Source organism: Aricia agestis, chromosome 6 (genome assembly GCF_905147365.1).
Source record: "Aricia agestis chromosome 6, ilAriAges1.1, whole genome shotgun sequence".
Lineage (NCBI taxonomy): Eukaryota > Metazoa > Arthropoda > Insecta > Lepidoptera > Lycaenidae > Aricia > Aricia agestis.
In genome coordinates, this window is record NC_056411.1 from 20,840,166 (window position 1) to 20,867,841 (window position 27,676).

The 27,676-nt window shown below is 41.2% G+C and overlaps 1 protein-coding gene across 1 annotated transcript; it reads right to left on the reverse strand.

The window, feature by feature from the left end:
- Nucleotides 1–1,564: 1,564 nt before the first annotated feature.
- On the reverse strand, nt 1,565–27,642 carry LOC121728262. Its single transcript, XM_042116403.1, has 4 exons — nt 26,121–27,642; nt 25,561–25,704; nt 5,730–5,918; nt 1,565–5,672 (listed from the first exon to the last, which is right to left on the reverse strand). The coding sequence occupies exons 1-4, from the start codon at nt 27,640–27,642 to the stop codon at nt 1,675–1,677; spliced, it is 5,853 nt and encodes a 1,950-aa protein (XP_041972337.1). The 3' UTR covers nt 1,565–1,674.
- Between the last annotated feature and the right edge of the window lie 34 nt (nt 27,643–27,676).

Here is a 27,676-nt window from a genome sequence, read left to right on the forward strand (position 1 = left end):
CCCGTCGTCTAGCTCCATCTATCCTGCTACGCCCGTAGTTTCTACGGCCCCTCAAATGGCTCTTCAATTGGAAAGCATAATTGAGTTAATTCAGACTTTGCAGGAGTCTCAAAAAGCTGAAAGTCAGGCGTTGAAAGATTCTCAAAGGGCAATGATGGAGGCACAAGACCGCAAGCTTGGCGCTTTGATGGAGTCACAAGAATGCAAGCTCGGCGCTTTGCAAGAATTTCAGAAGGCTGAAATCAGAGCGATTCGAAAATCACAAGAGCAGCAAAAAGACCTCCAAGAAAAAGCACTTGGAGCTATAAGGGATGTTAGTGACACGGTGACTAAGCTTCGTAAAGATGTCGACGTAATGGACGAACGCGTTACCGGGTTAGGAGTGGATGTGGAAAATGTAAAAACCGGCCTCACTGAACTTCAGAAGAAAGTAGTGCGCCTGGAAACCACAGGAGTCGCGACGTCTAGTGGAGCTTCCGTAGTGGTACAAGGACCAAGAGTTAAAGTGCCACCATACGACGGTACTACTTCTTGGAACGCTTATCGTCAGCAATTCCAGACGGTTGCTTCTGCCAACGGATGGACTGACGAACAATGCCTGACCGCTCTCACTGTCGCGCTCAGAGGGCAAGCCTTGTCAGTCCTGGAAGCACATACAGGAAATGGGTTCAAAGACCTGATGGAGGCCCTTGAATCCAGATACGGGGAGCGACACCTGGAGCACGTGTTCCGTGCTCAACTTCGTGACAGAGTCCAACGCTCAGGAGAGGGACTGCAACAATGGGCGTTGGAAATTGAAAAACTGGTCAAGAAGGCATACCCAGGAGCCGATTCCAAGATGGTTGACTCGAACATGGTTCAAGCCTTTGTCGACGGAATCAGGGACCTGGAAGTCAGAGCTGCGGTGAGGCTACGTCACCACACCTCGCGTAAGGAAGCATTGGCGCATGCTTTGGAGGTCGAGGCTGTTCGGCGTGACATACGGCAGACCTATAAGATCCGTGAGGTCTCTGAAGAAGTCAAGGAGGTTAAGGCTCCTATAAAGAAAGGTTTTGGAGCCATGTGCTACAAGTACGGCGAGAGGGGCCATCTTCAGCTCAACTGCCCACAGAAGGAGATTAAGGCTCCTACGAAGAGAAGTTCTGGAGCCATGTGCTACAAGTGCGGCGAGAGGGGCCATCTTCAGCTCAACTGCCCGCAGGAGATCCAGATGGCAAGAATGAAAAGGCTCGAGGAACAAATGGAGGAGCTGAAGAAGCAAGGGGCTTCGTCCCCTGCCCGAAATCGAATAAAAGCCAGGACTAAGGGGCGAGTACTGGCTGAAGCAGAGGAAGCCCCAATAACTGTTATCTCCCAAGCATGCAGTGGGAATAGTCTTGTGATTCAGGGGACTATTAACGGGATGGATTGTGTCAACGGGACATAGAAAAGATGTTTTTACATTACAACTTTATTAAATTATTACATTACATAAAAGTAGCAAATGCAATGTGACATGGTGGTCAGCGGTGTGACCCGTGTGCGCGCGCGCGTGTCGCCTTGGCAAGTGAACGAGCGCACGCGGCCGCGTCGCCGGGAGCGCTCCCCCCGCGCCCCGCTGTAGTGATGTAGCCGTGCAGCTGCGCTAGGGATGTACGCGCTCGAACATACTGGGGGCCCTTGAAAGCTCTGCTTTCAAGCCTTGTTGTCTTCTTCATCCAGCAGCAGGCAGAGCCGATTGAGAGCGCGCCGGATGACTCCTCGCGCCGTGGTCAGGTCCGCTACTCGCGGCACCCCGTCAGCTCCAGGATGCAGCTTCATTACCCGTCCTAGCCTCCAGGCCAGTGGTGGGATGTTGTCCTCTTTGATAATGACGAGATCTCCCTCCTTCAGGTCTCTACATCTGGTTTTCCATTTTGACCTGGACTGCAGCTCAGTGACATACTCCGCCTGCCACCTTCTCCAGAAGACTTGACGTGTTTGTTCGATCAGCTGGTATCTGTCCAGACGTCTGGGGTTGATGTCCTCTAGCACTGGAGCCGGAAGCGACGTCAGTGACCTGCCGAGGAGAAAGTGTCCAGGTGTGAGCGCTGCATGGTCAGTAGGACAAGAAGAGAGGGGGGAAATGGGTCTAGAATTGAGGATAGCTTCCACTTGGGCAAACAAAGAAGTGAGTTCCTCAAATGTCATATGTGTGCTGCCCAAGGAACGTTTTAATAGATGTTTGGCAGATTTTATGCCTGCCTCTGCGTAACCATTGAAGTTAGGAGCGTAAGCCGGTGAGAATTTAAACTTTATATCCTGATCAGCTGCAAAACCTACAATAGAGTCAGAATATATGCTAAAAAACTCGCTGAGCTCTCTTGCAGCTGCCACAAAATTTCTGCCATTGTCGCAAAAAATTTCTTTAGGCTTACCCCTACGAGATATGAAGCGGCGCAGGGCTAGTATAAAAGAATCTTTAGATAGTTCGCTAACACACTCAAGATGGATACATTTATAACGGAAACATATAAAGAGACACAAATAGCACTTCGTTATTTTACACCCACGCCCTCTACGGTCCGTAATTAAAAAAGGGCCCGCAAAGTCCATAGCAACAGTGGAAAATGGGAAGTCAGGAATAAGCCGCTGTGGCGGTAAGTCTCCCATTATGTTTTTCATTGCTTTAGCATTAAATCTGATGCAAGTGACACAACCGCGTACCGTGCGTCGTGCCAGATCCCTACCCCCGATCGGCCAGAACTGCTCACGGATAGAGGACAGCATGAGCTGCGGTCCCGCATGTAAGAGGCGTTTGTGTTCGTGAGTAAATAAGAGTTTAGTGAGTGTGTGTCTTGAGTTTAAAAGTATAGGATGAATCTTAGTAAAATCGAAATCCGACTTACGTATCCTCCCCCCCACTCTCAGGATGCCCTGAGAGTCCAAGAATGGTGACAAAGAAGAAAGAGATGATTTTGGGCTGATGGTCTTATTTTTATGAAGTAATTCTAAGTCTTTGGGGAAGGATTCTTGTTGTGAAAACTTAACAAGGACTTTAAGTGAAGCGTCTAATTCTTCAACGGAAAGTGGACCGTTGGCTTTCTGTTTTCTACATTTAATGTTAATGAAGCGAAGTATATAAGCAACAATACGTCGTAATTTCATGTAATTAGAGTACCTCTCAAAATCAATTATAGAATTCAATGAGGATTGTGTCTCTGTGTTAAGTACAGTGATAGAGTGTTTGATTTCTGGTAAATCAGAATGAAGTTTATCGTTAGGGAGAGAAGGCCAGTCACTTTCTGGACCAAGAAGAAAGTTTGGGCCGTGCCACCAAGTAGTGTTCTCCATTTGATCGAGATGAATATCGATTCCGCGGCTTGCGAGGTCTGCCGGATTCAATGATGTGGGCACATAATTCCAAGTGGCGCCATGTGTAAGTTCTTGTATGGAGGACACCCTATTAGCAACATAAGTCTTAAGTCTAGATGGACAGGATTTCAACCACGCTAACACAACGCTGGAGTCTGACCAAAAAACGCAACGAGCGATAGACTTACGAAATGCAGTACTGACGGTGGAAGCTAGACGAGCACCAAGTAAGGCGGCGCAGAGCTCCAGACGTGGGATAGTGGTGGCCTTGACAGGTGCAACACGTGATTTAGCACAAAGAAGATTACAAGACTCTTGACCCGACACAGACGTGGACTTAACATAAACGCACGTCCCGTAGGCAGCTTGTGAAGCATCGCAGAACACGTGCAGCTCTACGTACGCTGGAACAAGTTGATCAAAAATATCTCGTGGAATATGTAGATGTTTTAAATATTTAACGCTGTCTAAGAAGCGTTCCCAGCATCGACGAATTTCAGGAGGAACGGGATCATCCCAGTTCAAATGAAGAGCCCAGATTTTCTGTAAAAGAATTTTCGACCTGACTGTATACAGAGTAAGAAGTCCTAAAGGGTCGAAAATTTTAAATGTCGCAGATAGAATGCTGCGTTTTGTAACAGTGCTGGGAGCCTTGTCATCGATGTCGAAATGAAGAATGTCAAAAGTGGGATTCCACCCTAAACCCAATGTTTGCACGGACTGACTAAGCATAAGATTACCAGCTTCTGATTTTAGTTTTTCAGACTCTATGACGATAGAAGAATTCGATCGAAATTTCCTAAGATTGAAGCAGCCTGTAGATAATACTTTACAAACAGCATTTTTGATAAAGAGCAAATCTTCCTCCGAATCAGCACCGCATAGAAGGTCATCACAGTAAAAGTCTGACTGAATTATGTCCTTGATAGCGTCAGCAGCAGTACATGGACCCTGGGGGTCATGACCCGCGGAGGGGTCATTCAAGATGTCAGCTGATTCCTCGCCTAACTGCCACAAACACCTAGCAGCAAGAAAACTGGCGCTAGAAAATCCATACGTCACTGTGTGTAGTTGAAGAGACCTGAGAGGAAGACTTTCACTCTCACGCCATAAAATGAGTTGAAGATCACGGTCCGATTCGGCTAAGGAGATTTGTCTATACTGTTTCTCGATATCACCAGACAGTACATATTTGTAATGACGAAATCTAAGCAAAATATTGAAAAGTGAGTCCTGAATATTAGGGCCTACCATTTGCAGGTCATTGATAGAGTAGCCGGATGATGTACGCGCAGAGGCGTCAAAGACAACACGCAATTTAGTGGACTCACTGTTTTCTTTAAGAACAGCATGATGTGGTAAGAAGTAAGACACGCCAGGTTTCTGTACAGGTGCCTCTGAAAGATGACCTAGATCTCGATATTCATTAATGAAGTCAACATATTTTTCCTTCAAAGAAGGGTTCTGTTTGAATCTTTTCTCCAAACCGAAGAAGCGCTTTTTAGCAAGATGATATGACTCACCTAGACAATCAGGCGAATCGATGAGAGGTAGCTTGACGCAGAACCTACCATTCTCAAGACGATGTGTGTTTTCAATGAAGTGACTCTCGCTCGCTGTAACGATGTCCTTACGATGATCAGTTGGGAAGTCTTCATATTCCCAAAAACGTGTTAAGTCAGATTGAATGTTGTCAACAGATGCAAAATTACAATGAAGTTCCTTTGAGTAACGAAGAGATGGTGCTTTACCAGATATGACCCATCCTAACCTTGTGCTACGCAGAAAAGGTAAATTTGGTCCCAAAGAAATTTGTTCGGAATTAAGAAGTTCCCAGAAGACGTCTGCTCCTAGGAGCATGTCAACCTGTGAAGGCTGATTAAATGAAGGATCCGCCAATATAAAAGAAGATGGCAGATTGAATGAAGATATGTCAATATGAAGCTTAGGGAGCTTATCCGTAATACGAGGTAGCACCAAGAACTCTATTTCACGAGAGTAGGTACCCTGTTTTGATTGAATGACTGCAGAGCATCGCTCTGGAATGATGTTCAACGAAGCATTTCCAATATCTAGAATATTTGTAGTGCCTGATGGTTCAGAAGCCAATTGAAGACGATGTTTCAAACTAGTTGTAATAAAAGAAGACTGACTTCCACAATCCAGCAGCGCCCTAACACTCTCAGCCTTGTCAGTGTGAGGATTAATGATGTCCAACAAGGCAGTAGACAGAAGAGATTCAGAGCATGTTGAAGACGAAGACATGACGACAGGAGCTTGGACCTCGGCCTCGCCCTGTCGACTAGTAACTTGACTATCGAAGGAACCCTCAACCTTACCTGAGGGTGTAGTGTCAGAGTTATGTTTGTGTAATACCGTATTGTGGCGCCTCTTACATACGCGACAGCCGCCCAGACGGCATCGAGCTGCAGTGTGCGAAGGCCGCAGGCAGTTGAGGCAGAGCTTCAGTTTTGCCGCTTGAGCCCATTTCTCGTCCGTGGTCAGAGCCCCGAAGACATTGCAGTCGAAGATCCTATGCTTGCCCTGGCACACGACGCATGGACGCGGTTGGTTGCTGTTGCCAGCTGAAATTACAAAAGATTTCATGTGAGAATCACTATAAAATTGTTTATGAGGAGCTTTATTTTGTGCTGGATGCAATGAAGATTTATTCACTTGTTTGTCCCTCTTAGACCTATACAACATTTCTAACACATCAGCGCGTGATTTCAAAAAATCTCTAAAATCATCTAAAGTGGGAAAATCCCTTTTCAAACCGTTTCTGTATTCTTCCCATTTAACACTAGTGCCTGGATCCAGTTTGGTAGAAGCTAAATGTATAATCAAGGTATCCCATTGATCTACTGGCTGGCCTAATGTTTTAAGAGCTCGCAAATTTTTTGTAATGTTATCACTTAAAAATCTCAAAGACTTATCAGATTCCCGTTGTACCTGTTCAATATTAAACAATGAATTTAAATGATTGTGAACGAGTTGACGTTTATTATTATACCTGTCACAAAGAAGACGCCATGCTGCTAAATAATTATCTGAAGAGATTTCTAAATTGGAAATAACCCTCGCCGCTTCACCTTCTAAATAAGAGCACAAGTAGTGAAATTTGTGAATGGGCCTCAAACTCTCACTATTATGAATAAGCGACTCATACATGTCGCGGAACTCTAGCCATTTAAAATAGGAACCATCAAATTTATTGATTTTAATCTGTGGCAATTTGAGTCCCATTAATTCACCGTTGCTGCAGCATGTATGTTTGTTTGATGACCCTGAGCGGGAAGACTTGCAATCATCTTTAGGTTTATGCAATTCAATTAACTCTTGTGCGAGGGCAAGACATTTGTGAAGACTGTCCTCCACGCTCTCCCTAGTCTCAAGTTCTGCAGCGAGTTCTTCAGAATTTAATGACTCGATCTGATTTTGCAACTCATCAAAACTTTGAGAAATCACCAAGTATTTATCTAATTTAATTTGTAATTCTCTAATTTGAATTGAGGTAAGAGAAGTGTCTTGCAAATCCGATAAATAATTCTGAAATCTAGTTATTTGTCCCTTAATTGAACTGCGTTTAACCTTAAGTGTATTTAAATCTGACATTTTACTATCGTAAGACATGATGGAATACTTGATGATCACAAATAAAGAAATAAACTAAAATAATTAAAGGCTCCAAATAAAATTAAACCGGCTTACTCCCCTCATAATATATGATGTCTTGAACGCCTGTTGTCCCGCAGTGGACAGCGATGAGGAAGCATCCCGAGGTACGCAGAGGCAAGAATGAAAATCTGTGTGCTCGAGCTGACTCGACAGCACTCACACGATGATGGATGTATTCTCACTGAAATTGTGATGCAAAGTAATATGTAAGTAAGCGTGCAATAAAGAAGTGCACAGCGTGATATGCTTACAACTAGCTCAGGGCATAGCACACATGACAAAAGAAAGGTTCGGAACCACGTGCCCAGCCCAAGCTGTGGAAAAAAGGTTAAGTAGGTTAAAAGGAATAGGAAAAGCAGGCTCACGAGTCACGACACTCTCCTTTGCAGGCGTTATGATGTAGCAGAGCTCCAAACGCGCCTTCCTCTGTTCATAGCCACGCGGCCGGGGCGAAGTCCGAGTAGAGAAAATGGCGGCGGCGACTCGATCGGCTTTAGGAGAGAGATCCGTGCCCACCCGGGGGCGCCAAATATGTCAACGGGACATAGAAAAGATGTTTTTACATTACAACTTTATTAAATTATTACATTACATAAAAGTAGCAAATGCAATGTGACATGGTGGTCAGCGGTGTGACCCGTGTGCGCGCGCGCGTGTCGCCTTGGCAAGTGAACGAGCGCACGCGGCCGCGTCGCCGGGAGCGCTCCCCCCGCGCCCCGCTGTAGTGATGTAGCCGTGCAGCTGCGCTAGGGATGTACGCGCTCGAACAGATTGCAAAATGACTCTAGATACAGGAGCCTCTAGAACGATAGTGAACCCAAATCTGGTAAAAGCCGCAAGAAGACACAAGAGGAGAATTAACTGTCGGCTCCTTACTGCCTCCGGTCAGCCAATACCCATCCTGGGAGAAATGTCAGTTACGTTTAATGTAGGGGGATTCTCATACCCTCATGACGTTATCGTGGCTGAGATTATGGATGATTGCATCTTGGGTTTGGATTTCATGAAGAAGCACAACTGCAGAATTAATGTCGCTGACGGAGTTTTCAAGTGTGGTGAAGAAGAAATTTTCATCCTTGGAGGCGCCTGCGGGAAAGTTGAATGTGTAAAGAAAGTCATAATACCTGGACGTGCGGAAGCTCGGGTGCTGGTGAAACTACCGCCAGCTGGAAAGAAGAAGTCAAACAGATGCGTGTTGATCGAAGACACACCTACCAAGACATCAGCGCAAAAACTGATGACGGCGAGAACCCTTGTTAGTGGAAGCAGTAACGCTGTGGTCAGAGTTTTGAATCTTGGTGATCGCGAGATCTGCTTGAACAAAGGTGACGTCATTGGAAAGTGCGAGGAAGTTGTCTGGATGAGAAAGTGTAGTTCGATCACAGGCTCAGACTCAGCAAACACCAGCAACTATGGAATAGTGACTGAGCTACTCGATGACTGCAAGAGTAATCTGACTTATTCGCAGAGCATAAAAGCTAAGAAGTTTTTACAACGCCACGCGAATATCTTCTCCAGTCAGGAAGGGGACCTTGGAAGAACGTCGATGGTTCAGCACAGGATAGATACCGGAAACGAGAACCCAATTCGTCAACGAGCAAGACGGATACCTATTGCAAAAGAGAAAGAAGTTGAAGGCCTTTTGGAGGACATGAGAAGGCATAAGATTATTGAACCGTCTGCAAGTCCATGGTGCTCACCTGTTGTATTAGTAAAGAAAAAAGATGGCAGCACAAGATTTTGTGTGGACTACAGACGTCTCAATGATGTCACCAAGAAGGACAGTTATCCATTACCTCGAATCGACGACACTCTGGATACCTTGAGTGGCATGAAATGGTTCTCGACCCTGGACCTGAAATCTGGATATTGGCAGGTGGAAATTCATCCAAAAGACAAAGAGAAGACAGCTTTCTCCACGGGTAAAGGTTTATGGCAGTTTAACGTCATGCCCTTTGGATTGTGCAACACACCTGCCACATTTGAGCGACTCATGGAGTGTGTACTGGCAGGCTTAATTGGAGAGGCTTGCTTAGTCTACTTGGACGACGTCATCATTGTTGGCCGCGACTTCGAGGACCATTTGCGAAACTTAGAACGAGTTTTCGCCAAAATAGAGGGGGCCAAGTTAAAGTTGAATCCGAAAAAGTGTCGGTTATTCAGGAGTAAGGTCAATTATCTCGGACATGTTATCACCAGTGATGGAATCCAGACGGACCCGGAGAAACTGGAAGCAGTTCAAAATTGGCCAACACCTAAGAACAAAACCGAATTGCGGGCATTTCTCGGCCTATGCTCCTACTAGAGGCGTTTTGTAAAGGGATTCTCAGAGTTAGCCAAGCCATTACATCGGCTGACAGAGGATAAACGACAGTTTATTTGGGACGAGACTTCTGAAGATTCTTTTCAGAAACTGAAGAAACATCTCTGTGAAACACCAATCCTGGGGTACCCACAACCTGAAGGTCAGTTTATAGTCGACACGGATGCAAGCAACACAGCCATTGGAGGGGTGTTATCTCAAAAACAGGGCGAAAGAGAAGTTGTAATTGCATATTTCAGCAAATCTTTATCTAAGCCAGAGAGAAACTACTGTGTGACGAGAAGAGAACTCTTGGCTGTCGTAAAGACGCTACAACATTTCAGCAAGTATCTCATTGGCAGACAGTTTTTACTGCGAACTGATCACGCAGCGTTGACGTGGCTACTACAGTTCAAGAACCCAGAAGGTCAAGTAGCACGATGGATTGAACAACTCCAGGAGTACGACTTCAAGACCGAACACCGCAGCGGAAAGTCGCATGGTGCCGACGCACTCTCACGAAGGCCGTTTTTTTTTTTTTTTTTTATTATAAAATTGGGGCCGTCTATAGACTGTTCGTCCATATCCTTTTTTTGTTATTTTATTATTTAGATTTTTCGCACCAAGGATAATTGAAATAATATTATGAATTTTAATTAATTGTGGTCCATCACGCCATGGACACTTTTTTTTTTTTTTATATATGTATATATATATATATATATATATATATATATATATATATATATATATATATATATATATATATATATATATATATATATATATATATATATATATATATATATATATATATTTAATAGAATAGAGTATAATATGTTATACATATAATAAATAAATATATACATTTATTGTTTTATAAATTGCATAATAATAATATTAATGTTTTGAACGGTGAGGTCCCAGTCGGTGTGGCGGCCAGTAGATCCGACATTTTCCGATTTCCTTAGATTTTATGCTGCTCCACCCTTTGCCTTTAGATGTTGTGACATTGGCTTGGTGGAGAGGGGTCACTCAAGCTGGGTGGAGTTTCTAGGTTGTTAAAAAGATATCGTTCTGTGTCGAATCTACCCGCCATGTGGCTTAGGACTACACGAAGGCCGTGTTCAGAAGACTGCAAACATTGTGTTAAGCAGGAATCTAATGAAGTGACATTAAAGTTAACGAAAGCAAGTCCTTTGGGTCCATGGAAGAATGATGCTATGAGGAAAGCTCAAGAAAGAGATGACGACCTTCGGCACATCATCACATGGAAGAAACGGGGTGACGTAAGGCCAATCTGGAGTGAGGTTGCAGCCACTGGCGCTGTCACTAAGGCGTACTGGGCGCAATAGGACAGTCTGATTCTTTAAAACGGAATACTCTACCGGAAATGGGAGAAGACTAACGGTAGAGAGTTCCATCTTCAGATAGTTGTCCCAAGAACGAGAGTACCAGATGTTCTCCGTGAAATGCACGACGGCGTATCAGGAGGTCATCTAGGTGTCAAGAGGACGTTAACAAAAGTTCGAGAACGATTCTACTGGTTGCATTGTCGAGACGATGTACAGGATTGGTGCCGCAAATGCACTACTTGCGCTGCAGTGAAGGGACCACAGACCCGGAGCCGTGGGAGCCTGCGCTTGTATAACGTTGGCGCACCGTAGGAACGAATTGCAGTTGACGTAGCTGGGCCATTTCCTGTAACGGAATCAGGAAACAAGTATTTTATGGTTGTCATGGATTACTTCACCAAATGGCCCGAAGTGTTCGCCATACCAAACCAAGAAGCTACAACAGTCGCTTCTAAATTAGTCGAAGAAGTGATATCTAGGTTTGGTGTGCCTCTGGAAATCCATTCTGATCAGGGCAGGAATTTCGAATCGCAGTTCTTCCAGGAAGTGTGCAGAATTTCGGGAATGCATAAAACGAGGACCACCGCGTACCATCCACAGTCTGATGGAATGGTTGAGAGATTTTACCAGACCCTTGAGAGGCATTTGGCGAAATTGGTAGATGACAAACAAAAGGACTGGGACAAGTATATACTGCTCTTCCTTCTGTCGTACCGTACCGCCGAGCATGAGAGCATAAAAGCTACCCCGGCGTATGTCAATTACGGTAGAGAACTGCGAGTACCAGTAGACCTCTTGACAGGAGGGTCACCGGAGGAACCGAAGACCGTACAAGACTATGTCTGCGATTTAAGGGAAAAGATGCGCTATATACACGCCATGGTTCGGAAAAATGGGTTACAGTCAAGTGAGAACATGAAGACCAGATACGATCGGAAATCGAACACGAGCGGCTTCGAAGAAGGGTCACTGGTGTGGCTGCATAACCCAACTCACCGAAAAGGCAAATCTCCAAAGTTGCAGACCAAGTGGGACGGCCCATACAAAGTGGTTACCCGATTGAATGATGTGACTTACAGGATTCAAAAGCAACCAAGAGGGACATTCAAAGTGGTACACATAGACCGTCTGGCGCGTTACCATGGCAGAAACAATGATGCTCGGGACGAGCATCTTTAAGAGGGGAGTAGTGTTACGGTACATGGTATACGGACACGTGGTGCCATCTAGCGACAAACCAGCGAAGCTTACCGAGGGAGCACAGGCAACATAAATCCCCTACTCAATAGTAGATGGCATGAGGTGCGCAAGTACATACTCGAACCTTCTAGAAAGGTCCAATGTTTGTTTAAGTGTTTACCGTTTATTTGTTTGCGTGTTTACGTGTTTTAATTTAGACCTTATGACTGAGTCCATAAGGTCTAAATTAAATTCAACTTACTGCACTTATCGTAAGGACGGCAGTTTTATTGTCGTACATGCTCGAGCCTCCTAGAAAGTTCCCACGGTTGTTTACTTGTTTACGTGAATCGGGAACTTTCTGGAATTCGTCTCGCCATATAAAAAGCCGCAGGCAGGCCCGGCGAGTCAGTTCGTTTCGAGCTATCATCAAGGCGATTTCGGAGTGACAACAAGTGATTAATAGTGAGTGAACCAGTGAAACCTGCGACTTGGCTACGACCTAGGACAGTGATAGTGCTTAGTGATTGGACCTAGTGATTAGTGTTTGGACTTAGTGCTAAGTGTTGTGACCTAGTGTTTAGTGCAGTGTTAATAAAGTCTTCAAGAGAGTCACCAGGTCTTTCTCTCCAAATCCTCGAACCCTAGCACGTAACAATATAATGGTTGTCCATATTGCGATTTACACAAATGGGTAAGTCACAGTATGGACAGCTAATATACATAACTATACTATGAAAAATTGCACATCGACTAGCACGTAAGAACAACAACAAAACTGTACATAAAATAACAAATTGTATATGAACTTCTAATAGCAAATAAACAAGAATAAATTGTTATTAAACAAGAATAAATTGTAGATAAACTAGAGGGAAATTGTATATAGTATCTATATATGGTTGTCCATATTGTGATTTAAACAAATGGGTAAATCACAATGTGGATAACTATCATACATAACTATACTATTAAGAAATTGCACATTGACTAATATGTAAGAACAACAACAAAATTGTACAATTAAAAAAAAATTACTAAGAATTACTATGAATAATATAGATTGTAAGTATAATACATAACCATCAAACTGTACATAACTATTCTTTTGACTATAAACAACTATGAACTACTAAGAATTACCAACTATGAATGACTAAGAACAATTGTAATATCTGTAAACTAAAATAAATATTAACTAATAGCTACTAAGAATAATTGTACATTTTGTAATATATGTAAACACGCTTTGTTAACTCCTTCCTTAACCTAGTATCTGAATCTGCTTCACTATCACCTATCATTTGCATATAACAATACTCTACCATTCACCATCCTCACACATCACCACAACAAAATTTAACAATAAAAAACCCTACTCTCTCGTCTGTCAAGCGCCCAAAATGGACGTCTTACCCTAAAACCATCCAAAGCAGACACTTATACTTTAATCACTGATTTAATACTATTATAACAAATGTAGAATTTAATGCGCTCAAGGCACTAATAGCTTGCTTGCTGAAATTATGTATAAACATATGCAAATTACACATAGCTTCTACGGTAATTTCTTCAAATATTAAAACAGTAGTCATTAAAAAATAAAATTTGAAAATGGGAAACGGTCTGACAACTCGTGACAGATGAGAGGGTACAAAACACCCACATCCAGAACAAACATATCGCCACTAATACACATCACCGTATATAGTACCCGATCACCAGGAGTCATCACTCCCCCCCGAAGACCTGTGGTATTCTTCGATGCGCTTGTGTTGTCAGGTGTGGGCCGAAGCTACGCGTGCAAAGACCAGGAGAGGGACTCCGTGCTCTGCTTGTTGACCGGTCGTTGTAGCCTATGGCTGCCCCGTTCAAGCCAGACACGGGTTCTACCGGCGCGGACCTCCAACGCGGCTTATGGTCGAGGCGACCCGGTTATGCTTGATGTCAGCTGACGTGGTGCGGAGGGGCGGGGAGTGTTGATGATGATTGATGTCCAGAAGGATGCGTGTTCTTGTCGGTGGTCACCAACCAATTTGACGTTGTTAGTGGCAGCCGAAAAGGAAGATCTTCCGACCGAGCGAGATAGCATGCTCGGTCAGGCCGAAGCCCACTGACGTCGTTTCAGACGTTGTATATATCTTGCCGTTCTCCGAAACTTCGATAGCGCGATGCAGGAATGTTAGGCGAATTGTGGGTACCGCCACAGAACAATAGCCAGCTCCACCATTCCACCGGATGAACCCGATGAAGACCAACCTAGCCAAGCTTCCACAGAAGAATCAAGAAGCAACGCAGGAAACAATTGTAAATAATTGTAAAATACATTGTAAATTATTGAGATATGTATATATATACGTTTTTATATCTACCAATTATTATATCCATAGCAACCATAATAAACATCCTACTACCCGATACCCTAACCATCCCATCAGAACCAACCCGACTTAAACCAACAACCCTCCTCAATTCCCAACAATGCATTAAACATCATCAACCCGACACCACCACCAAAACCATCAAATATTAGGCATGTATATGTTTGTGTATACGTAAGTATGTATATATATGTATGATATGAGTGCAAACCTTCCTCAAACCTCCCATGCAATCCCCCATCCCACTCCCCACTCACAAACCAACAACTCATCCAAACGCCCTACCAAACCACATAACTATTTAGAAGTTTATATACAATTTGTTAGTTTATGTACCATTTTGTTGTTGTTTTTACATACTATGTACAATTTCCCTCTAGTCTATGTATAATTTATTCTTGTTTGTTTACAATTTATTCTTGGTTATTTGCTATTTAGAAGTTTATATTATACAACTTGTTAGTTCATGTACCACTTTGTTGTTGTTCTTACATACTAGTCAATGTGCAATTTCTTCATATTATAGCACTAGTTATCCAAATTGCAATTTACACATTCGTATACAATGTTTGTTATTCTTGCTTATTAGTTAATTATAAATATACAATTTGGTCTTACACACTATATATATATATATATATATATATATATATATATATATATATATTTAAATCGCCGAAGACTTGTTGCGTCTTTTCAAAGTCGAACCCTATGGCGTCTACCATTTCCAATGACTTTTTAATTGTTATTCGTGCGAATATAGTTACATTGCTGTCATGTGAATTCTATTGTCGACGAGAAATTTTGTTTACGTACGAAAATTAGATATTCAATTTGAAATAATTCTCGCTGGTTTTTTGCTTCCGTTCGCGATGGAAATCATGTGACACATTGTATATTTTTGTATTCGTTCCATGCATTTAATCGTTTTTCCTACATCCATTTAAATGTATGGTTATATTGATACCGTATATTGTACTATATTAATTCCATGCATTCTACTAATTAAATGACTCCTTACTATATTTGAGATTATATCGGTACCGTATATTATTTTTGTATGTACGCCATAAACTGTTGAGTTTGTTGCTTCCTCCTAACCTTATATGTTATATCGATACATACATAGGTACCTATATAATAGATCCCAATAAATTCATTGCGTGATGTGGTCTCTGTCTACCCCAATGAGGGACAGGAGTGACGATATGTATGTATAAATAGAGAATCATCCCTCTTTATGAAGTCGATTAAAATGAAATACTTATTTCTATAACTTGGAGTACATAACAGACATTAAAAACAAGTTATCCCTATATTACATAGATTAATTAAATTTTAAATTATAATTAGGTAAGTCCGCTAGGCTAACTAAAAAATATTAAGGATAATTATGATAGATATGATCATTTTATTAATTTATTTATAAATTCTTTATTTGCATTATAAACTATATAAAATAACAAAAACAACATTAGGCAAGGAACATAGCAAATAGGCGGCCTTACCGCTTTCAGCGGTTTCTTCCAGGCAACCAAAATATGGTGGCAGAAAATAATGTTAAAGTACTAAACTTAAACAAAGAAAAAAAAATACACACATACATACATACATATACACACATACATATACACACATATATACACATACACTAAATACAATATATTACACATAATAAAATAGCCAAATGAACTACACAAATTTACACAGATATAATAAGGTTAAAAAAGACATGTTGATATAATTACCTACATTACATTAAAAACCTACATTATAAAAAATAAAAGAACATTAAAATAATTGTACAAAAAACACCAAGAGTTTTACAAGGACTGAGCCTGATCTAGGTAGTGTGATTTCAAACGTTTCTTAAAGATGTTAATTGATTCCGATTTTTTTATAAAATCGGGCAAGGAATTCCAGAGACGAATAGCGGAGATGGTGAAAGAAGAATCGTAGAATGAAGTATTGTGAGAAGGAAACGCAAGAGTCAGTTTGTTTGCAGATCGAAGTATAGGATTGTCATGACCGAGGAAATTGAATTTTACTTTGAGGTAGTTAGGAGTAGAAGGACTAAAAAGGATGTTGTACAGTAAGTGAAGTATGTGAGAGTTTCGACGCAACTTGATCGGGAGCCATTCGAGCTGAGATCGATAATTAGAAACATGGTCAAACTTTCGAAGGCCAAAAATAAAACGAATACATAAGTTTTGAAGGCGTTGAAGGGAAGAAAGAAGATTTTCGTTTATGTCACTGTAGCAGACATCATGTGAGCGTGTTTCTTCTGAACTTAAGTATGAACACAAAATAAAACAATTGTTTCGGTAGTAGGTATTTTTAAGTTTTATTGTTTAAAATCAAGTAGGTACAATAATAAACCCATAGTCATAATAATCAAAGTGTCGGACAAATCAAATACACCGAAATAGGAACATAAAAGTAATTTAAGAAATTAACAATTTTAAGAACGACCAGTTGAGAGGCTAATTTACTGTGACATTGACTATCGTTAACTTGTGTATGTAAGCAATACTAGTTTTCAATCGTGGCTCTGCCCACGTGACAAGTTGATAAAATTTAACAAATTGAAATTCGTTATTAGCCGTTTAGTAGTTTAAAAATATTAACCTGAAGAATCACATATCAGACATACCTATCAGTACAAAGTCTCAAAAAAAGGCCCTTTAGGCGTCGAAAAGAAAAATAAAAACGTTTAAGAAATTATTAACGTACCTATCAAAAATAAGATAAAACAGTCCAAAATCTCAAAAAATTACACAACTACACAAAAATTACACAACAATATATATACTTTGTTTGTAAATTTAAATTATGGTTATTATCTGTAATAGTACCTATTATTTCTGTTTATTTGTTTTGTACAAAAAGAGGACGGTATTTGATTATACTTAATACAAGTTCACAATAATAATAATTTTTTTCGTAAGTAGTAGGTTAACGCGCGCGCGTAAACAAACACGACGCGACGTTGCGTTCTGTGCTGTGATAGTCATAGTCAATCATGGTTGTCGTGATTGATGTAGATCGTTTCGATCGTTTTTTTGTATTGTTTATTGTATCTTCTTCTTCCTAGTCGTATCCTCATGGCTGAGGGACGTGACCACCAAAATTTGCTTTCTGGGATAGGGCTCTCCACTTGTCTCTATTTTTGGCCTGATGAAATGCCTCCTGGAACGTGCAGTCAGCAGCCTTGACAATCGCGTCTGTCCATCGTGTAGCCACTCTGCCTCTGCCTCTTTTCCCCTCTAATTGCCCAGCTAGTATGAGACTCTCAAGATTATTAGGCTCCCGGCGGGCTATGTGGCCAAAAAAGGCATCGTTGTAGACAAAGCGTGGACAGGCGGGTGGTAATTTTGAGTTGCTGAAGTATAGACGTGTTGGTCCGGTGTGCGGTCCAAGGGATGCCGAGCATTTTACGCCAGCACCACATTTCAAAAGCGTCAATCTTAGCTCGAGTACGTGCTTTTAGTGTCCATGTCTCGGAGGCATATAAAAATATTGAAAAGATTAGGGAACGCATTAGTGTTATTTTTGTGCTACGATAGATGTTCTTATTCTTCCATATCTTTTCTAAGCGCCCAACCGCAGATTTAGCCATCTGAGCCCGTCGGACTGAGCCTCTCGCAGTTACCATTGTTGCTAATCAACGATCCCAGGTAGACAAACTCCTCTACGGGTTGGAGATCTTGTAGTAAGGATGTCTTTTGTATTTGGTTCAGCTTATCGACGTACATCAGTTTGGTTTTATTGCGATTGATTTGGAGGCCAAAGTCTCGACTAATCTTTTCGAGCCGCGCTAGAAGTTCAGCAAGTTTCACTTCGCAAGTACTTATAAGCGTGGTGTCGTCAGCGAACCTTAGGTTGTTGAGAAGGTATCCGTTAATTTTAATACCATCCTCCCAATCTTCCAACACTCGACGCATTATATATTCGCCTACGAGGTTGAACAGCTGTGGAGAGAGGATGCAACCCTGTCTGACACCACGCTCTGTAGCAAACGGCTCTGACAGATCATTGTCTAATCGCACCCTTGATCGACCTTCCAGATAGAGGTTTTGTACCAAAAATATGAGATGATCGGGGACGCCCAACTCTCTCATCACCACCAGCATTTTGGACCAGACGATGCAGTCAAAGGCCTTAGCGTAATCCACAAAACAGAGTACTATTGAGACATTGAATTCTCTGCTCTTTTCTATCAGCTGCCGGATGTTTAGGATTTGTTCTCGGGTACCCCTGCCCTTTACGAATCCCGCCTGCTCTTTGGATATCTGTCTAGTTATATAGTGTGCCAATCTGTTGTTTATAACATGGAGAAGAATCTTACTGGCGTGTGAAATTAGTGAGATGGTCCGATAATTTCCACACTTTTTAGTCGACCCTTTCTTATGTAGTGGTATCACGAGAGATTCTGTCCAATCGTCTGGCCACTGTCCTGTTCTCCATACTTTAAGACATATTGAATGCATTACTCTGATTCCAGACTTACCCAAGCTCTTAAGCACTTGTGCCTGTATACCATCTCCACCGCAAGCTTTTGTTTTGAGCTTATTTATAGCTGCTTCTACTTCATGGAGAACGATGTCGGGTTCTTTATCTGTAAAATCTAATCTAGTGTCAGGTTCATCAGCGTCATATTTGTACAGGTCTTGGCAGTAGTTCCTCCATCTTGTCATCACTTGTTTCTTGTCTAAAATCAGGTTACCCTTTTCATCTTCTATGTTCCAAGATTTTGATTTTCGTTCCCGTGTGAGAATTTTCACCTTTTGGAACATGTCTCTTGGATGTAGGGTATCAGAGTGTGTTTGTATATCTCTACATATGGAATTGATATATGCATTCTTGTCATGTCTACAGAGACGCTGTACTAGTGAGTCAAGTTCAGAGTATCGCTGTTGTTCTTCCTTTGAACGAATTCCTCCAGTCTTTAGAGCCTTTCTTTGTGCGATTGCCTCCCAAGTGGTCATCCACTCAGATCTAGGGTGTTTTACTTTCCGTCCATTTGTGATTGTTCTAGTTGTCTCTTCTAATGCGGCCTTAAGCTGATTCCATGATGTATTGGCTGAGTCAAATGGGCAATACGTTTTACTGTCCAGTCAAGTTTGTAGTGTGTCCTCAAAAGCTTTCGCTTCTTGTGTTAGAAGAATATTTTTGGATGGTGGAGGCTTTGAAACTACTTTGAGGCGGACTCTGTATTGAGCTATTAACAGCTGATGGTCGCTGCCACAATCTGCACCCGGAAAAGTCTTTGAGAGAGTTATGCACAACTTCCATCTGCTGCTGATTAATATGAAGTCAATCTGATTTTTATGACCTGTTGGCGATCGCCATGTCCATAAGCGTCTTGGATGTTGTTTATATGCCGTGTTAGTTACGAATAGTCCTTTTTCAATGCAAAACTCTAACAACATCTCACCTCGACTGTTGCGGGCTCCTAAGCCGTATTCCCCAATAACATTCCTTAGGTGTTGATCATTATCAGTGTGCCCTATCTTAGCATTAAAGTCTCCCAGGATGATAGTACATTCCTTCTTTGGTAACGCTTTGCAGGTTAATTCTAGCTCGTGGTAAAATTCCTCCATCTCTTCTTCGGTGGCTACAGTGGTCGGCGCATAGACCTGTACAAAGTTGATTGGGTGTGGATGGGCTGAAATTTTTAAGGATATAATTCTATTGTTGATGGTATTATACCCCAATACCTTGTCTCGTAGCCAGCTAGCAACTATGAAGCCCACACCACTAAAACTATTGTCTTACCTGTCAGAGTAGATTACCATATTTCCTTCAGGTGTGATGTGGTATCCGTTATCTTTGACATGGGTCTCACTCAATCCTAGTATAGCCAGATTATAGCGCTCCATCTCCGCTTCAACAACTTCGGTTTTTCCTGGCCTTAAAAGTCCACGGACATTCCAGGTTCCTATTGTTATTGCCCTTCCACACCAGTCGGCCCGGAACTAAGCTGGCGCCGAGCGTTAGTCGGGTCGCATGACATCATATTATCTCTGGTGGCGTTCTTAATCATGGTGGTTTTCTTGGGATTATAGTCGCGGTAGTTTCCCGTTGCTTTCCGCGCTAGACTTTTTGAGGGTATTTAGTCCTCAAGGCCACTACTGCCTAGGAGTCAGGTTATCATATCCGCCGCCTGAGACTCGGCGTTGTTACTCGTTTAGCACCACCCGGGGGACACGTGTAGGGTAGTAAAAGGTAATTCCTACGGACGCGAGTAACCACCGCCCCCGTTTATTGTATCAAGTTTGATTAATTTTAAACATTGATTTAATTTGTAATCTAATTTTAATTGCCTTAAATGTAAAATCAGTGATATGCGATCAGTAGTTGGGAAAGGGTCCGGTGGCTTTAACACAGGTTATACTGTAACCTAGCTAAGCTGCCGGTTGCGATCTTAACATTCTAATATAAAAAACCATTGAAAATAAAATAATTTGCATGTTGTAATTGTCTAGATTAAGGTTTTTATGTTATCGAGCTGAATAAAAGTACATTATTATTATTATAAGTATGCCATCACAGTTACTATAAATCTTGTCAAGGGTGTCGATTTATGAATGAAGAAATTCACCAAGTCAAGATTTAAAAAAAATCTCAGAACACTGTACAGTGTACAGCCTAGCCCATGACCCGGTAACCACTTGACGTTGAGTTTCGATGCACTTGTTTGGGCTATTTCACTTCTCATTACCGTGGCTTTCTAATAGCGAAAGAATTATTTAAATTGGTTCAGTAGTCTCGTAACTCGTAAGTTAAATAGTAATAAGCAAACGATTAAATATTTCGTCTCTACAATATTAGTAAGTATAGATATTTAAAAATACATTAGTCCCAACCCAATTCGCAGTCTAAACTCAGTCACTGATGGGCTTTTGTTTAAAATATACAATAGGTAAGTACTTATCAAAGAAAATCATATACGTAGGTATGTAGGTAGGGACATAGTAGTTAATACAATCGATCCAAAATACTTTTAGACAGGTAAGTATATAAACAGTTCAACAACAAACAGGACACTGGACGTCAGGATAATGATCGTAAATTGCATATTTATTTGTAAATAAATATGCTGCACCAGAAAAATGAAGATTTATAAAGCGATTTTATGTTCTTTCGTTTCATAGGTAGAACAAAATGATTTTTAATAATATTGATATTATTCTTGGTCGTTGCACCACAATTAAAACATTTTTTTTGTATTACAAAATGGGTCGACGGCCAAGGCCATTTTATTTTGTCTTTAAAATAGTTTTTAAAATCACTTCTTTTAAAAAAAACGATCTACATCAATCACGACAACCATTGACACGACAATCTAACACTGAAAGAATTTTTCAAATCGGACCAGTAGTTCCTGAGATAAGCGCGTTCAAATAAGCCCTTTCAAATAATTTCCCTCCGTTTTTTCCACATTTTCCTCTATTCTTCTATATCTTCGCTCCTATTATTCTTAGCGTGATAAAATATTGCTTATAGCCTTCCTCGATAAATGGGCTATCTAACACTGAAAGAATTTTTCAAATCGGACTAGTAGTTCCTGAGATTAACGCGTTCAAACAAACAAACAACCTCTCCTGCTTTATAATATTGAAGTGTAGATAACATTTTTACTACTTTTCTTACTATTCTACTACTATTTTTCGAAAATGTGTCAAATAACTACCTAATTGTAATATCGACATTGCATCGATTCGATATATTTGTTCCTGTTTTCCTGAAATACAGTTACAGATTTGATCATTATTCTGAATGATCGTCATTATGTTTTTAGGGCTATTCAGGAAAAAGACGTTCAGGAAAATGAAGAATTCACCAAATTCGTTTATAATTAAGTATTGATATAAAGAAAATTATTAAGAATTTAGAAATGTTGCGGGCCTTTATAACTTGGTATAAAAAAAGTAGTGAAAAACAGACAAATGTTGGCACACATCGAGAAATGTAAATGACGTCTTATTTGGAAATTTTTGTAGAACGTATTTCAAAGAGAGAGAGAGAGCATAAAACGAAGACCTCTATCCACACCAAAGCACTGCGATCAAATAAAGTGAGCCAGCAGATTTTATCGCAAAATAGGTTTCAACCCGTCACGTTGAGTATATCGGCAAGGCATTCAAAACAAACAATGCGCAGGACAATGACGCGAATTTTATGAACATTTTAAAAATATAATTTTTAGTTATTTAATGTAAGTTGATGTGTTATTTGTTGGTATCGGATTCTTCTCTTCTTTATCTTCAAATTAACATTAAATTTTTAATCCTTTCTAGCTCATTTTTTTTTATAAATAATAAATTGTGAGCGGCAGTATCGAAACGAGACGCAAAAATTTCATAATGTGGTACTTTTTTTTATAATAACTTTTGAAATAATAACTCTACTTTCAAATAGTTTTAGCAGCATTTTTGTAAGTTAATTAGACATTGAAATGTGCAATGTTACATCAAATTTTCGAAGGCGTTGTGAACCCAACTTTGAAGACATGAATTTAGTCTCTCTCAAATATTCGCCCCACTACACAATATTTATACCACAAGCGTCATTACGTCCGCGCTGGCCGGCAAAAAATATAAACAAAAACATGCCCTTGCATGTCGCGTGCGAACTCCGCCCCCTCGCCTCTGTCACCCCCGCGTCTCCTCTGGGACGATGTCGTTTTGTGGGACGTAATTAAATCACACATTAGAATTGATAAAAACTTTATTATATACAGGAATCCACATTATCGGCGTGTTATACGTAAACAAAGTAACGTATATACGCCACCGATATACGGCGCACAGTAGCGACCTCCAAAATTCGCGCGCCAAATAGCGGAACTAAGAAATACGCCGAAAAGCACTCCGGTGACAAAACAACGTCCATGCCAATATTTCACCCAGCCATTGTACTAACCTTAACACTACTTCTGGCTGAATTTGAGAGATAGTCAATCTTGCGTCCGTATACAGGATGCAACAAGTCAGTCGGACGCAATATCATCGGTAAAAACCGCTATGTAGGACGTAATATCAACTCCGGGGTGGAAATATATATATATATATATATATGTATAGTGTGTAAGACCAAATTGTATATATATATATATATATATATATATATATATATATATATATATATATATATATATATATATATATATATATATATATATATATATATATATATATTGTATAATATATATATAGTGTGTATATATATATATATAGTGTGTAGACCAAATCGACCCACCCCGCGCATTTCTATTCAAGTCGCTATATCTTAAAAAGTTATAGTTATTTATTATTTCTTTTTATTAATAATGCGAGTTAATATGATAGGGAATGTGTACGTTTACTCTACATTTTCATTTCCAACATGCTTGACTACAAACGACACAAATCACTAAGCACCCCCATCACTCAGTTTTTTAATCGTTAATTGAACGGTTTTGTTCTGTATGAAAAATCGGTCAAATCTTATTGTTTTTGTTTTGTCTCGATTTTTATTGATTTATTGTTCATTTAACTTCATTTTAAACGTAATTTCTTTGTGGCGAAATGGATATTACTCCAAATAAAGCCTCTCAAGCAAGGGCTTTGCTAAGAGCTGAATTTAGACAACGAGTTGTGGCTAGAAGTCTTAATTTAAGTCGAACTTTGGTTACAAGAGTATACCGAAGTATTCTAGAGACTCTAAACTTTACCATGCGACCATGTTCAGGAAGACATTGGGCTACATTTGAACGTGATGACCGTTTTAAGGTGTCAACGTCCTTGCGGAATCAACATCTCATTTCAGTTCAAGTGCAACGACGGCCAAGAGAAGTCGGATGAGTTACAGTAATTGAGTAGACTGTACGACGAAGACTTGCAGGCAGCTGTTTGACTTCACAAAAACTCGCTAACGGTCCAAAATTAGCCCCAGCACACAGTCAAGCGCTGCTTAGTTTCGCACGTTCTCATGTTGATTTTTCATTGGAGCAATGGCGGGTCGTGCTCTTTTCTGATGAAAGCTAAATCAGTCTTTATGGTAACGATGGTCGCAGAAAAGCATACCGTTGATAAGGAGAATGATTTGCGCAGGCGTGCATTGACGAAAGGCTTCCATTTGGTAGGTGTTCGGGGACTGTATGGGGCGAGATTTCTTTTGATGCATAAACCAATCTTGAGTTCGTAACCGGGCCACGCCTTGGCACTTTGAGTACCTATCGATACATTCCGGGCGTACTAGGACAACATGCGGTGCCATGTGCTGGTTTTGTTGATGAAGGTTTCATATTGATGTAGAACAATGCTCGACCGCACGTTGCTGCGAAAGTTCGTCAATATCTCTCCGACGTCGAAATTTCGGGTTTGGGCTGGCCAGCAAGGAGTCCTAACCTTAATCCTATTGAGCACCTATGGGGAGAACTCAAAAGGAGGGTCAGGGCCCGGACTCTTGCCGCAGATACCCTTCAGGACCTCCAGGTGGCTGTACAAGAAGATCGGCATGGTATCGCTCAGGAGTTCATCATAACTTTGATAAGGTCAAGGAAAACCCGGATGGAAACCTAAATTAGGGTAATGGGTGGCACTATGAGCTATTGAAATCAATTTGTTAGTGTTTTTTACAAGAGAGATTAATCGCCTACTGAAATGTTATGCCAAACTGACCGGTTTTTGTTTTAAGGCTGTAGAATTAGTAAACAATTTACAATTACAATAACTATAGCAATAATTAAATCCTTATTGTACTACCTTTAAAACGATTCCAACATTTATTTAATACTAATTATATTTCTTGAGTTATTACCGTTTGAATCATAAGGAGAGAGGTGGGTCGATTTTTTTGCACGCAAGTTTATATATATTTTTAGCAATTAAAAGCGGAAATAAATGAAACCAATATACCAAAAACACAAAAACTAATCTTTATTTACAAAAATATCAAATTTAGTTAAAACAACAACATCTTATAGTTAAATCTTACAATTAATCGGCAAGTAAATTCTCAAACAAATTAAATTAGGTCACAGTTTCTAAAAATAGAAATTAAACAAAATGGCTCACGTATACCAAGTGACGTCGCGTAACCGTACCGAGCGCTGCCAGGCAACCGAAAGAACCGAAAGAAGAGGCCGAGCATCGCCGGGGTCGGCTTTTATACCGTCGACTGTCACTTGGTTTGACGTATTTGACAGGTAACGTCAAAAAAGGCAAAGGTTTATTAGACGTAAATCCGACACGGCCTCTCCTGACAGCTGGTCGTTCTCGATCCTGGTGTGGAGGGGCTGCCTGGGAGCGGCAGGCCTAATCTGGTAATGGCATCAGAGATCCACCCTCTGACGATGGAGGCAGGTCACCGGCGTTGTCCGTGGTCGTTGTTGGCACTGCAGTGGACGCTGCGTCAGCTGCCCCAACGCGTTCTTCTGGCGCTGCTGTCGACGCTGGTGGCAGAGTGGGTTCTAATGGTTCAGCTTCATCTGTAAACATAAAGGAAATCCATTAGACGGTCTGCCACTACATTATAAAAATATCTGGGCAAGGAAATAAACATCAACGACATGCACGACTTGAATTAAATTCAACGATACATTCGACTTGACAAACGTCAACGATATGCACGACTTGAATTTAATTCAACAATACATTCGACTTAACAAACGTCAACGATATGCACGACTTGAATTTAATTCAACGATACATTCGACTTGACAAACGTCAACGATATGCACGACTTGAATTTAATTCAACGATACATTCGACTTGACAAACGTCAACGATGTGCACGACTTGAATTTAATTCAACGATACATTCGACTTGACAAACGTCAACGATATGCACGACTTGAATTAAATTCAACGATACACTCGACTTGACAAACTAGGCAATACTCACAATCGAAGAATGCAGCGCAAGCCTCGGGGCTCCATTCACCACGCCAGGGCACCATATATTGCGCTGCCGCCTGCGTCGTCTTCCCATAGTCGCCACTAACAAGCTTCAACCGGTAGCGACCACTCGGCAGAATGTCGACGACTTTGTAGGGTCCTCGCATTCCAGAGTCTAGCTTTCCTGTGGACTGAGAAGTTTTAATCACGAACACAAGGTCATCAATTTTAAACTCGCGTGTTGCTTGTCTCTGTTGATTGACACGCCCATCTTGTTCAGTTTGATTGCTTTCCAGAAGTTCCCGAGCTCTGCTTCTGGAAAGTTCCCGGAGCGCCTCCCTGTTTGATGACTGGCCCTCAACAGTAACGTCTCGGACCAAGGCATGGATGGCTGGGGTAGCTGCTTCGATTCCTATGAGATGATTGAGTGGTGATGTCTGGGTAGTTTTGTGTTTTGTCACGTTAATGACAAGCTGCAGCTTCCACAGTGTATCCGCCCATGAAGTTTTCCTGTGATTGGTTTCTATCCGGATCATGTTGAGTACTGTACGCATATATTGCTCTACTAGGCCATTTGCATGGTGCATCCCAGGTGTGATGTGATGTATGTCGCAACCCATATCGTTGACCCATTTGACGAACGCATTTGACTCGAACATGCGGCCTTTGTCAGTAATCATGATCTTAGGTACACCAAAGAGCGAAATTATATGCGCAGTTACCTTTTTTAATTCGTCGGCGTCTTGACGAGTCATAGGAGTTAGTAAGCAGTATTTGCTGAAACTGTCAACGGCGATTAACACAAACTTAAATTCTCCGGATCGAGGTAGTGGTCCCAACGCGTCTATATGCATGGTGTGGAACGGGTCGCCTGGTTTTTCCCAAGAAGTAATTTGTTGAAGGGGTGCACGAGGTATTCGCTTGTTGGGAAGACAGATCAAGCAATGAGCGATATATTTACTTACGAACTGCCTCATGCCAGGGAACCAGAAATGCTTTAGGATGAGATCTAAAGTTTTCTCCGCTCCAATGTGTTCGTGTTCGTCATGGAATATTCTCATGAGACTAAGTCTGTGTCCCTTAGGTATGTAGCACAGTAGCCGTGGTGGTCCGCCAATTGGTGTATACCGATAGTAGAGCAAATCATCACGAGCAACATACCTATTCGGATCCAGAGCGCCGTCCTGCAACTTCTGGAGTAAGTTCAAGGTTTCCTCGTCACTTTGTTGAGCAGTGTGGGCCCAATTACGAGGTTTTTGAATTATATTTACCTGATGACAAGCGGGGTTGCGGCTAAGGTAGTCAGCATGAGACATAAGCACGCCTTTTCTGTATTCAATGCTAAAATTAAAATCTTGCAGGTACATCCACCACCTTGCCACTCGAGGTAGTAGATCCTTCTTGCGTTCCGTAGCCTTCAGAGCATTGCAATCGGTGACGATGGTAAACTTTAGCCCCACGAGGTAGTGCTTGAAGTTTTGTAGAGCTTTCACGACGGCCAACGTCTCTAATTCGTACGAATGGTACATACTTTCAGCGCCTTGTGTTACCTTGCTAAAATAG

What these genes read in the sequence shown, in the direction of transcription:
- LOC121728262 (XM_042116403.1), bottom strand. Translation starts at nt 27,642, where the DNA reads ATGTACCATTCGTACGAATTAGAGACGTTGGCCGTCGTGAAAGCTCTA. An exon ending in TTGCGCTGCATTCTTCGATT is followed by an intron (nt 25,705 to 26,120) that starts GTGAGTATTGCC and finishes TTATGTTTACAG; the next exon opens with ATGAAGCTGAACCATTAGAA. An exon ending in CCTGCCTCCATCGTCAGAGG is followed by an intron (nt 5,919 to 25,560) that starts GTGGATCTCTGA and finishes TTGTAATTTCAG; the next exon opens with CTGGCAACAGCAACCAACCG.